The sequence below is a fragment of the Echinops telfairi genome, unplaced genomic scaffold, assembly GCF_000313985.2.
Source record: "Echinops telfairi isolate 266 unplaced genomic scaffold, ASM31398v2 ScPeMD7_31;HRSCAF=116, whole genome shotgun sequence".
NCBI classification, from domain to species: domain Eukaryota; kingdom Metazoa; phylum Chordata; class Mammalia; order Afrosoricida; family Tenrecidae; genus Echinops; species Echinops telfairi.
This window is the reverse complement of record NW_022103928.1, coordinates 44,149,088-44,163,123: the sequence shown is the minus strand read 5'-3', so window position 1 is coordinate 44,163,123 and position 14,036 is coordinate 44,149,088. Positions and strand designations below refer to the sequence as shown.

The 14,036-nt window shown below is 36.0% G+C and overlaps 1 protein-coding gene across 1 annotated transcript in view; it reads right to left on the bottom strand.

The window, feature by feature from the left end:
- Positions 1-14,036, bottom strand: part of KMT2C (lysine methyltransferase 2C) — a 270,207-nt gene that overhangs the window by 45,451 nt on the left and 210,720 nt on the right. Inside the window, exons 39-42 of the mRNA XM_045289870.1 lie at positions 10,016-10,094; positions 8,104-8,167; positions 6,122-6,354; positions 2,470-4,170 (exon numbers count right to left, since the gene is read on the bottom strand). Coding sequence (XP_045145805.1) covers positions 2,470-4,170; positions 6,122-6,354; positions 8,104-8,167; positions 10,016-10,094 — 2,077 coding nt within the window. The remainder of the gene's footprint in view (positions 1-2,469; positions 4,171-6,121; positions 6,355-8,103; positions 8,168-10,015; positions 10,095-14,036) is intronic.

Sequence of the window (14,036 nt, the reverse complement as noted above, 5' to 3'; positions counted from 1 at the left end):
TAAGAGTTGTATGAGCCCCTAAAAAAAGAAATAAAATAAAATAAAGTAAAATCAGGAAAGGTGTGCATCCCACTCAAGGGGATCGAACAATAGAATTGTATGTGAAATGAATATATTGGAATGTGTAAGATATGGCAAAAAAAAAACTATCATAGGAAAAGCAAAGGGGGTAGGGGGTGTTCCTGGGAGGTAGAGTAGAGGGTGGTGGGGATAGAGGGGAGCTGATATCAAAAAGAAAAATGTTTTTAAACGGACTGTGGTATAAATTATAACAATACTGCTTGTGTGATTGAACTATGAAATGTTATGATATCTGTAACAGCTCCCAATAAAATGATTAAAATTTTTAAAAAACTACATCTCCAGTATAATTGTATGTGCTCAGAATAGCAGAGCATCAGGAATCTATGGTAAGGAGTCTTTACCCCTATTAGCAAACCATCCCCAACTACTGCTTGCTAAGAGCTCTGGTGTAGCTGTCAGGTAAGCAAAGTACAACTAACTAAAAGGTTGGTGCCACCAACAACGGAGCTATGCAGGAGAATGGTGAAGCTATCTGGTCCTTCACATATTTACAGCGTCAGAAACTCTGTATAGGGTTGCTGTGAGACAGAACAGACTTGATGGCAATGGGATGCTTTATTGCTCACTGCCCTCCCAAATGACTACGAGCCTATGCCACTGGGTTTAAATATTTACACATATGCAACGGACCTCACCTCTTTCTCTATCATAACATCTTGTGTCATTCCACATAAAAAAAAAAAAAGCAGTGTTTCTTCACTACCCTGAGTACCGAGACCTACCATGTGCCAAGTGACATGTTAGGTACTAAGATATAAAGATAGTGAAGATGTAGCATATGCTATTTAAGGAGCTATTTAAGTAGTTGAAATGATACTGCTGATTAACAAACAGTTAATCCTCAATCACTAGCCATCAGATTTGTGGTTTGAACCAACCTAGAAGTGTCTAGGAAGACAGGCCTGGCCACCTGATTCCAAAAGGCTTTAAAAACCCTAAGAAACAGTTATACTCTGCACACATGGGGTCTCCATGAACTGAAACAGACGCGATAGCAACTAAAAGCAAGCAATGGTACTACAGAAGCTGCTATGTGAGCTCATGGAAAGAGCATCAAAACACATTAAAGACTGCTTGAGTTGGAAAAAGCATCTTGGGAGATGATGATTCCAGAACTGAGTTTTAAAAGATGAAAAGATGTTGGCCATATGTATAAAAGAAAGTTGAGTGAGAGAGGCAGAAGTAGCAGCATACATGAAAAGGTAAAATCAGAGGACTTTCAGGGGTTCCAAGTACTTTGGTCTTCTTATAGACATAGGGTGCACTGGAGAAAATGGCTACTCACCTGGACACTTGGTCAGATTTACTGTTAACACATATGATTAAAAAACCTTAATTACGAAAAGTTACAGAAATCTAGTCATTCATTTTCTAAGGAATGGTCAGAGAAATAAATAAGGGAAACGAGAGGAACAACTCTTATTAGGGCAATTAAATTGCACTCTATTCTTATAAAATGATAAATCCTAATTTGAGAAGCACTGCAACTTTTAAAAGAGGAGGCAATATGCTACAAGAACTAATAAACAGACCAATTCTCATGACTTAGAAACTTCAATGTAGGAAATATCTCAAGGTAGTTAGCTGAAATTGGGGGTTAGGGGGTAGAGTGGGTGGAGAGGAGGGGGATGGTGGGGCGGAGCCCAAGAAGGAATTTTGTTAAAGTGTTATAATTAAGCTTGTTAGGTAAAGGAAAAAAATATAAGCAAACCACGTGTTTCATAATTTCAAGATTAAAAAACTATGTAAAATGTTGATGATATAAGCCAATGGCTTTAAAAATTATACATATAAAATACACACATGGAAAATTACCAAGACAAAATTGCACTCACATAATAAGATTAAATTTATATGACATTCAGAATTAGTACATGGTTAACACAATGAGTTTTCAATATGAGTTTTCTCTGAGAATCTAAAAGGTATTAATAGGGACGCTTAAGCTATTTTCTGCTTAGGAAAATTAAGTCTCAACTGCAATAAAAATATGCACACAAATCTAATCATTTACTTTCTTTGCTTTTGTTAGATCAGCTCAGGAGGAATAATAATCAAGTACATATTACATATGGAATACATTACAAATTCTTAATGAAAAAAATATATACACAAGGAGTGGTTTCAAATGTTAATGGAAAACTCAATTATCTTTGATTCCAATTTTCCACAATCTTTGTATATAATAAAAACACTGCTTAATATAGTTATATTACTTAATAGGGCTATAACTAAAAAATGGGGTATTCAGAGGTAACAATATAACAATGGTGCTTTAGAGTAAAAAGGTTGCAAAACAGCATTAAAATTACTATAGATGTTGACAGTCTACTGTAAACAAACTAAGAAAAAAACTAAGTGGTCATTTTCAAGCTTCAAACTTACCAATCCTTCAGCGGGTTTCTGCTTCCCAGTTAGTTTATCATCTTTTCGATAGTCACCGTCCGAACAAAAATTGCTTTCAGCTTTCTGATTTAAAAGGGCAGATGACTTTTTATTTTTCAACAAGTGTTTCAGAAGTTCATTCCCTGCATCTTTGGCAGCAGGGGCCCCAACAGGATGAGGAGGACTCTTTGCTGAGGAGACAGGATGGACTACAGGTTTTTCTTCTACTTTATTACTGGTTTGATCCTCTAATTTAGGCTCATCTTGGCTAGGGCACTGCTCTGTTTCAGCCAGTTCTAGTTTTATCTCTTCAATTTTGGTAGGAGTTTCCAAAGAGACCTTATCCACCTCTGGATTTGCAGGAGTCTGTTGGTGTGGAGTTCCTTTTGAACCATCACTAGTGAGTTGTTTGTTTTCGGATTCTGTACACAGTTGGCTGCCTGTGGTACAAGGGGTTGGTGGGCCTCCTAGTTCCACTGTCTCTTGTTCTACTTGCTGAGGAAGCTCACTGGGTGTGTTCACAATAGGAGTGGAGGTAGTTTCTGAGACACTTGGAGTTGGCGGAGCAGTTACATCTGAATGAGGAGTTGATGGTGCTTTGGTGGATTCTGCATCGTCATCTTTTTTCTTTTTTCTTGTTCTTTTCTTCTTCCCCTTTTCCTCTGGGATTATGTCAGAATACAACTGAATGAGAGACTGGTTTGATCCTGGGTAACCTTGTCCATGGGTTACCGTGGAGTCCTGGCCACATGGAAGACCACTATTAGTTACTGGAGGCGCTTCTGGTAATGCAGGTGTAAAAGGAAGCCTTACCTGTGACTGCTGGAAGTTGGTCCCAGAGAGACTTCCATGCATCTGCTTAACAGAATGGAAATTTGGATTTCCACCAGGAATTGATGGTGAATCAGGAACAAAAGAGGGAGGTCCTACTTGTCTTCGCTCATTTGTTTGCATGAAAGTATGAGCAGGGGGAGAATTCACAGATACTTGTATATTCTGCTGCTGTAAAACGTGCCCCATTTGCTGTTGGTGTTGTGGGGACTGCTGAGGGGGCCTTGGAGGTTGCATATAATCACAAGGTAAATCAGAACTGTAGAAGGGAATCTGGGACACCGATGTCCTACTACCAAGCTCTGAGCCCATCAAGCTATGTTGCTCCATTTCCATCCTCTGCTGCAAAGCTCTTTGTCTATCTACTTCTTGCATGAGTTGGATTCGCTGTCTTTCTTGCTGTTCTCGCAAACGTTCCTTACGTTCTCGTTCTTGAAAGCTTTCACTAAAGGGATTATTGTCATCAAATTCTACCCGTGGTGGTGGTCCACTCTGTGGATTTGCACTTGACACTGTTCCTGGGGCTGATGTGCAGGTTTTTAGTGGCAACTGGGCAAGTGGGGCTGGAATTCTAGGATTGAGGGGCAGGTGGGCAGGAGCATTGTTAGGCTGCCATCCAGGTAAATTGGGCATTCTTGCAGGGCTGGTATGGCCAGGAATGACTGTTGTGTGCTGCTGGTGCTGCAGCTGCGGTGGCACCAGGGGGAAGTTGGGTTGACTCATGGAAGGTGGAGGGGCTCCTGGAACCAAGGATGGCTGGGGCTGGACACCAGACATTATGGTAGGTGGGGCCATTGCACACTGCTGCTGCTGTTGCTTAATGCGATAATCTTCAATTAGCTCTGCATGCTCTTTCTGTTGTTTACGAATCTAGAATGAAATTAATTATTACTTATTTACATATACTAACTATATTACATATAGTTAACTGAAAAATTGACTGATAATGAGAGCCTTGTACAGAAGACAACTAAATCCTAGAAGCAAAAGTATTTTGTATAAACAAAGGCAAAACTCACCACCACCACCACCACCACCACCACACACACAAAAAAAGGATTTATAAGTTTTAGCCAAATATTTCTCATTCTGTACTTTTTAACAATAGAATTTTTCTAAAAACATCTATAAAACTTTATAAGTTGAGCACTAAAAACAGAAATTCTAAAAACAAATTTCTTAATAATGAAAGATTGTTGCTCGAGTCATTAAAATTTTGAACACATATCAAAAGTAGGATGAAACAGCAAATTACAATTCTATAGTAAGCAATTATTTGTGATGTCTTAAGAGTGACACTAACACATAAGATTACAATAACTGTGAGATTTAACGGTTAGCACATAAACATGTTAAAATTTCATTTTTAAAACATATAAAATTGCCTAATATTTAAAAACACTTCAAAGGGGGATTCAGAGAAAACTGACTCAATAAAAATTTGAGAGCTTTCTGGACAAGGATCATTCTAGTACACACTTTCACATATACTATCTTATTTATTAATCTTCTTTAGATAATTTTTGAGAAATTTAAATAATATAGCTGAAAATTAAAAATTCCTTACTTCTGCCTTTTTGTAGTCAAATTAATTTCCCTCATTTCTAACCCCTAATAACTATGAAGAATGTAGATAAATGGAATCATAGAGAATATAAATTTTGAGGAACAGCTTTTTAAATTGAGCATAATGCCTCTGAAATAATTTTTTAAATTTGATCCATGGAGTAAGTAATTGACCATGGATTAAGTTTATCATTTCCTACACTAGTTTTCAAGACTGCCTTTTTTTTATAGCTAAGAAAGGCTCTAAACAGGAATGAAGGGCAGGAACGAAGCCAGCATGCTTTAGAAAGGACTAATTCTATGTTATATTTTGAGGAAATGTATTAAATTGAAAACACTGGTAATTTCCCCCAATCCACTGTCTGGATGCACCACAGTTTGCGGTTCACCACTGAAAGGCATCTGTCTGGGTTGTTTCTAGTTTTTATTATGGTGATTATGAAAGAGTCATTAAAACTATTCATGACAGCTTTTTTACATGAACTTAGGATTTTCGTTTACTTGGGTAAATACCTGGGTGTAGAAATGAATTCTTTTTGAGCAGTTTTATTTTAAATAAAAGTTTTAAATTTTACTTCTTTAGGTGTGATAGATATTCAGCTAGATAATTTTGAAATACATCTAAGTTTATAACGGAAGATTCACAGTAAAATGATTTTATATATTTTTTTATGAAGTCCTTTACATAAGATATACCAGTGTATTCTAAAGATGAAAACATTTAGAAGGGGGAAGAAACACCTCATAAAAAACAAATAGAGCACCTCAAATAAATTCCATCAGACCAGGGAGAACAAAGTATATGGTAAAGAAAAGGTCAACTGCAAGTGAAAAGATACTTTCGGATTCTTGTTCCCTACTGAAGTGAGGAACCCCCTTTAAGATCTGTCCCAAAGAAAGCTGAAGGATCTCAGATGCTTGCACAGCATGGCCGTTCCACAGTGCTTTCTCGACGCAGGGCAGTAACTGAACATTCCCAACTATGCCAGGGTTGCTGAGCAGGATGAAAAAAAACTCTAAATAAAAAATATGACAATCTCTTCAACTGCCTTCAGTCAGAACATGCGGTGTGACTACTACTCTAGAGTAAGGACTGCCAATGTTATTTCTTCTGTTAATAATTGATATTTGGCCTGTGTCTTTTTTCAAGTGCACTTTTTATAGGCCATTTGACACTATTCATCAATCTTGTATTATCAATGAAAAAAGTCGTATTGATTAATGGTTGACAATTTCCACTTGGCATACTTATTACCTGCTCCAGCTGTTTCTGAACCATGCTCTGCTGCTCAGTAACATGCTTGAGCTGTTCTGCATCCTCTTCTGGAAACTCACGCCCAGCCTTCTTGGCAGTACGCTGCTTAGCTGAAAGGGCCTTCTTAGATTTTCTATGTGCACCAATTTGTTCTTCAAGATATTTCTGTTGCATCTGAAGAAGCTGTTGAGTCTCCTGAAGCCATTCTTCATATTGTTTACGTTGTGAATCATCTGAAGAAAAAATTTTTTAATTTTTTCTTGTGTTAAACTCATCTTGTGTTTTCTAAAGATTCTATTATAAAAGTTAGCAAATCAATTTTTTAAAAAAAGAACTGCAGCTGTACCACAGACTCTTAGTGGCTAATTTTAAAATACTCTATCAAATATTTGACTAATATGTTGAGTTTTAAAAAGTAAATTTGAAAGCCAAAGAATGTGTTTAGGACACTTAACATTTTAAAAATACTTTAAATCAAATCTTAGAGAAGCAGGATACTGAAATGTTTTTTATCTAATGAACTATCAAACTTTCTAACTCACGAACAAAGCTAGTAAGTGGTATCTTATTAATACAATTTAACAGGTTTTGGAGAGATAATTTTCTCAACAAAACTAAGACACAATCTGTTAAGACTCAGACCATGGATTAAGTAATCATTTCCTATGCTCATTTTCTTTAATTTATAGGATTTTCCAATTTCTTTATAAATAAGAAAGCCCCTAAACAGAATTTTTTTAAAAAACAGAAATGTTTTATGAGTGTTTAGAGAAAATTCATTAAATTTAAAACACTGATATTTTTAATCAATTTTGTAATTTTTACTCCTGCACCTAAGCAAAGGAAGGTAATTAAGGTAAAATACTTTCCACCTTTATGACTGCTGTTGATACTCTCACAGATAGCTATCTCTTTTCATCGTGTAATATTTTTGTTTTATTCTAAGGGCATTTCATTGCAACTCAAAAAACAAAAGCAAAACCACTCATCTATGGTAGTGAAATTCTGAATATGCTTTTTTGACTCACTACATGACAGATCAGTGAATGTATACAATAGTCGGAAGGACATTGGTTGAAAACAGAACGATAACAGAATATTGTCATACATTAAGACTCTAACCAAAGCCAATGGGCACAATAAAGCCAGAAAAAGCCAGTTGGTTACAGAAGTTTCCTTGTTTTTAATGCAAATATATTCTCAAATTATAATTAATGCTGGGGGGATTTCAAAAGGTCAGACTTTGGTTTTGTTCCTAAATTCAAAAGTTCCAGTAACGTATGAACTTGGAATCCAGTCTACTGAATTTGAAGGGCATTTTTCAAGAACAGGCTTTTTCACAAGATTTCAGAAGTTCTGCTTCTGGTAGAATGAGACCTACCGCAAGGAAAGCCTTTCTGGTTTCTGGAACCAGGAGAGCAGAGGTGAGCAAAATGAAAAATAATGGTGAAAAAAAGTTAGCTAAACAGTCTGAAGATTTCAGAAAGGTTTAGTTTGGGGAGATCTTTAACTGAACCACCTTGGGACCCCTGAAGGTAACTACAAAGGAAGGGTTCAATGGTCCACTGTGTACTTGACCCTCACACCATGCTGTTAAACCCAACTTATTTCTATGCATATTACACACTTTGCTTTTCCCATTTAGGATCCTTGCCACTCAAGGAAGACAACCTTTAGAGCAGGAAGTGGCCCAACTCTATAAATGTTCAGGTGCCTAATCTATATTCAAAAACAATAGCAACAACAATATTGAAGAGAATTGGGAAGATCATTTTTCTATATTAAAACACTCATTTCTATCTATAGTTTTTCATGCATAGCAAGAAAGAACAATGAAAGCACATGCCTTTGAAAAGAGTATAGGGTAGTGGTGTTTGGTAAAGATGAGGGCACCTGACCTAACTCCACATTTTTAGAAGAATACAAATATAGTGCTATAAGCAATCCCCAGAAAATACATAACTTATTAGATTTATACTTACTGACAAAGCCTGGACCAAAATTTGGAGGATTAGGCCTAGATATCTGATGTGTTATACTGCCATCCTAAAATAAGTAAAATTTATGAATAGGTTTATTCCACATTTCAGATAAGTAGGAAAAATAACTTTAAATTTTATGAAAGGAAAAGAAATGGAAGGGAAAAAAAACCAAACTGTAATTTTCTAAAACTAACCTTTAGAGTTTGGAATGTCATTAGAAAGAAGAGTGAATTTAGTGGTAACAACAAATTTCTGAAAATGATGTCTGAACTGTTATATTACCTAGGTTTTAGCTAAATAACAATTATGTTCAAGGTAAAGGATTATTCCTTAGAAACTAAATTTTAGGGCAAATGATTGCCAACATTATGCTAGGAGCCCTGGTGGCACAGTGACTTAAATATAAACTCCCAGGGCCAGCAGTTTGACTCTACTAGCCGCTCCAGGGGAGAAGGATGAGGCTTGCTGTTCCTCTAAGATTTATAGTCTTGAAAACCCAAAGAAGCTGTTTTATCCTGTCCCATCGGGTAAGTAAGAGCCGGAACCAAATCAATGGCAGTGTGCTTTGAATGTTAGTTAAACTAGAGTGCCATGTCTTCAATTACTGTTGGATGAAATCTATATGGTTTCTTCTGTATCTAGATTCATTTAAATACAGACTTTAGATCTCAAAAAATTCCACTCTACAACATAAATTTATTTATAACAAGATTAATAACCCTAGCATATAATGAACATAAAAGAAAAAGACATGAATTAAAAATAAGTCTTATTTCTTATTGAAATACCTGATTTATTTCAGGAAAATTGAATTATTAGTTATTAATCTCACAATTCTCTGGCAACAGTCAGAAAACTAAGTTGTTAGACATCAGCTATATGTAAGTAATGATTCTGAATGATAATAGTAGTCAGAATGCACTGTGTATAATTCTCATAATACTGCGAAACAGGTGGATTATTTAATAGAGCAAAAAACAGAATTACGAGAACTTGGCCAATACCGCAGAGGAAATGTATAGAACTGTTCTCTTTAAAATCCCAAGTACAAAGCCTATGCTTTCCCTCTTGTATCCATCTCTCAATTAGCAATGAAAGGAATATAATTATTAACATATTAAGTCTGAGCAAAAAGGGAAATTCTCCAGAGAAAGTAGGTAGCTTTCTCTCTCTTCTCTTAGATACTAATAAATATTTTTTTAAAACCTTAAGAAAATACTATATGAAATAGGCAATTCTACCTCCCTGGATATATTGCTTGACACTAGGAACAGTTTATTTAAAAATTCACACTTAAACCTGATTATTATAAGTGGTAACTATTCAAAAAGCTAAATTATTCCAAGGAATACAAGTAGAACCTAACCACAAACCCACTGTCATCTAAGCCGATTCTGATTCATATTGCCCCATAGGACAAAGCAGAACCACTCCACAGGGTTTCTGAGACTGTGAATCTTTACAGGGGCAGATGGCCTCATCTCCCTCTAGAGAAGTGGCTGGTGAGTGAAATGCAGCAGCCCAGTGCTTAGCCCACAGTGCCACCAGGTCTATCTGTATCTAAAAGAAACTTATCATATCCTTATTTTCTATTTATAGTAGTTTACATTTTAAGCTTAACAAATCCATTCCAAAATTCAGGATACAAAAATATCTTTCTGAAGTTAAAACAAAAAACCCAAACACAAATCAAAACATGCTAGGCTATTAGTTTCTAGTTACTTTGTATCTTACGGTCTTTTCAGAAATTACAGTCAACTTTTAAAAGCGTTGCCTTTCTGCTGAGCCAAGCCAGTAACATATTTGGCAGTGCTCTAAGCCAATCCAACACTTCCTAGAAATGGCCTAAAAGTCAAATGTGGTGAGAACCTCACAGCATTCTTCTAAAGTGACCAGTTACAATCAGAATTACCTGAGTCACTGCCTGTGGGAGGAGATTCTGGCCTTCACTGTTTTGTGTTCCAGTCACTGACTGACCCACAAAGGGGAACCTGTGAAAAGAAAGCACTAGTATGAAATGAGGAGAATTTAGAATTTAAGTGTGTAAGAGTTTTCTGTTTCAAGAAAGACAAAAGTAATGACAAGGTCTTTTCCAGCAAAAATATTGACAAAAGGCCCATTTTTTTTCTTATGCAGCAAGCACATTAATCCCTTTTATTAAGTGTGTACGCTCAGAAAACCTTGTTTTATTTTTTATTAAATTAAGACATACTGAGAATAAGTAACTTTCTCCACAAAGACTAGTGAGACCGACATAAGGCATCTAGTCCAATTCTGGGCTTTATTGCTATATGTCACATTGTTTAAAATAAAGTAACAGTAATTTGAATCTTTAGGCTACAAATACAACAAAACTTAGGTCTACTGCATAAATTCTAAGAAAACCATCCCTTTTTAAAAATCTTTATTAAGAAAATAATTGATATATCAGCTATTACTTAATAGTAAAGGATGTATCTCAACTAAGAAGCTTCCTATATTTTTAGATTTCTATAGCTAATATTAAAGCAAACAACTAGTGACTGGCCAACAAATAGTTTGTATGGTTAAAAGTAGTTGGTAAGTTTTATTTATTGTAATTAAAGTTATAAAAAATCACTCTTTATATGGCAACACTTTCTCTATACCAAATTCTTAAATATATCAAGACATGATAAACTTAAAACATATTCACATACTATTCAAGTCCAGAATATGTATTTTTATCTTCTACGCTCTAGAATCTAACTCAAATATCACTCCCTGCCTAATGTCCCCATTAACCATAATACATAATTAAACAAATAATTATATTGGGAGATCTTACAGCTCTTTATCACAATCCATACATTCATCCTGTTGAGCACATTTGTACATATATTGCCATCATCATTTTCAAAACATTTTCTTTCTACTTGAGCCCTTGTTAATACTCAATTTTTAAGAGGGGACTGTAACTTCCACTTCTTTGTTACACTCAGCAGAAGAGTACACAGTCTGCCTTATATATGACTAAATTTATCAGTATGTAGCTAATAGGTAGAGATACGATTCTGATAGAGCGAGATTTAATTTTGAAAACCATATTATAAGCTCTTAACAAATACTGCTGAATAATGAACATCAGACACCTCAGACTTCAACAATGCTTCGTACCAATTTTGAAATTTCTCAAAAGAATCTGACAAATACATTCTTAGAAGTTTTAGTTCTTCAATGTACAATGTTATCGATGAAGATTTGCATTCAATTCCATAATATTATACATTCCTTTTTACTCAAGGTTTTTATCAATGTATTAAATTGATCTATGTCTGCTCCACTGACAAAGTTCTTAAACAGCATTAAATACATGTAACAATCATGCATGGTGCTGACCAAAAATATGAGTAAATAGAAACATCTCCAGGTATTCTTCTTCAGGAGGTCTGCATTAATCTAAGGAACCTGCATTTCTAACAAACCTCTGTATAATTTTGGTGTAGTCCATGATCAAAATTTGAGAGACACTGCCTTGTGGCATTTACTTTCCCTTAAAAGAATAAATATGCTTAATTTCAGAAATCCAGAGTCATTAAATCATATAGTCCTCAATGTATAATTTCCGTATGTGTGTGCATGTGTGTATTAGGATGCTAAAAGACTTATAAAACTCTCAAACTCTTAGCTACCAAAGTTCTTTTTACTCATTATTTTTACTCCTGATTCAAATTCAGCTTGTGGATATTATATTTTACTGAACTCTTTATTGTAGTGTAGGTCAGTCTACTGAGGGCTTTATAAAATTCAACAACTAAGGCACATTTTGTTCTGTGAGATTGGTTGCAATTCCTCAATGTACCAGCACTCTTCTCAGTTCCTCCCTGGGTATCCCATTTCCAATTGTCCGGTTTTCTTCTTCCTTACTACCCTTGAGCAATGTTTCTGGGCAAATGCTTCCCTGCTGGTCTCAGATGATTGAGTGGACAGAGGAATATGGCCCTCACTCATGTTCCCATTCATTTTATAGTTAGTTCTATTGTTTGGCAAAACGCTGACCTCTGAAAGAAGGCTTAGTTTCAAACATGACGGGTGTCTAAGAGTCATTATCTCAAGGGTTCCACCAATCTCTATCTGATCAGTTAAGTTCGGTTGTCTTAAAACATAATTTTGAATGTTTCCCTACATTTTTTTCCTTCCCTGTCTGTCAAGGACTTTGTATTATGATCCTGATCAGAAGTGGTAGGTATTCACTCTCTACCTCTTTTGGTCTCAGGGTACTGGAAGGCTGTGTGGTTCATTAGAGTTCTGAATGAATTATCTCCTTGAATCTTTTGATCTTCTTTGTCCTATTTTTGCTCCAGATGAAGAGACCAATAGTTGGATCTCAGATGGCCACTTTCAAGCTTTTAATACCACAGTAGGCCATAGTAGAATATAGAAAATTGTCTTTGGGGGAAGGTAGGGGGAGAAAGGGGGAACCAATCATGATGATAGACATATAACCCCTTCCAGGGAAACGAACAACAGAAAAATGGGTGAAATGAGGCAGCAGTCAGTGTAAGACATGAGAAAAATAATAATTTATAACTCATCAAGGGTTCATGAGGGAGAGAGGGTTGGGGAGGGGGAAAATATGCTGATACCAAGGGCTCAAGTAGAAAGAAAATGTTTTGAAAATGATGGCAACATATGTACAAATCTGCTTGATACAATGTATGTATGGATGGATTGTGATGGAAAGAGCCCCTGATAAAATGATTAAGATAAGATAAAGTTATCTTTGGTATAGTACAATATACCAATTGACCTTGATTTCCCTAAGATTAAAGTCCTAAACTCCAAGCTCAGTGACTGATTCAATCAAGGTGTTTGATGATGCTTAATATGTTTTTAGAACCTTGCCCCACAGATGCAAATATATCCTTGGATGTATTTACAGCACATAAACAAGCCTATTTAGAAATTTCCTATGTGAAATGTATATACGAGGGGGTACCCAAAATAAACCAGAAAAAGCACTGCTGGGCAGAGCTTTCGTAGTAAGCATTTTTCCTGCTAGGCGAGCATAGTGCACCCAGTGGTGTCACCTGGGAAGGTTCTCTCTGGTCACAGTGAATTTTTTCCTATTAGCAACTTTGCTCAAGCCTCATTTTTTGTGATGGCTGATTTAAGAGAACAGAATGTGGCTGTGAAATTTTGTTTCCTCCTCGGGAAAAATGCCACAGAAACTGTTATGCTTACAAGGACAGAATTATTGGAAAAACTAAAGTGCACAAGTAGTTTTCTCATTTCAAAAAAGGTGAAATGTCAATTGATGACAGACTTCATTCTGGATTTCTGTCAATTTCCCAAATGGACGAAAATGTCGACAAAATTCATGCACTTGAGCTTGAAGCCTGACAATGAACCATTGACGAGATGAGGAAGTTATCTGGACTATCTTGGAACACAGTTCAGCAAATTTTAAATGAAGATTTTGGGAATAAGAAGAATCGCTGTGAAATTTGTGACTTAGGTTCTGAGTAATCAGGAAAAAGAGTGTTGAGTGGAAACATTCTGAGCTTTGAAAGAACAGCTCTGAAGTGACCCTGACTTTTTTCCCAAGGTCATTACTGGTGACGAGACATGGTGCTATTCTTATGTCCCCAAAAGGAAACATCAATGCCATCACCTCAGCCAAAAAATACTCGTCAAGTGAAATCAGAGATCATGATGCTCATTTGTTTTTTGTTTTTTTATATGATGGGGATAGTGCATTTGGAGTTTGTTCCACCGGTCAGACTGTTAATCAAGCTTTCTATTTAGAGGTTCTGAAAAGATTGTATAACAGTGTGTGACAAAAAAGGCCTGATTTGTGGCAGATGGGGGACTGGTTTTGCCATGACAATGCACCTGCTCACGCAATCATCACAATGTGCTAGTTTTTGGCACAAAAAAAAAAACAACAACAAAAAACCCCAGCATGCCTCTCT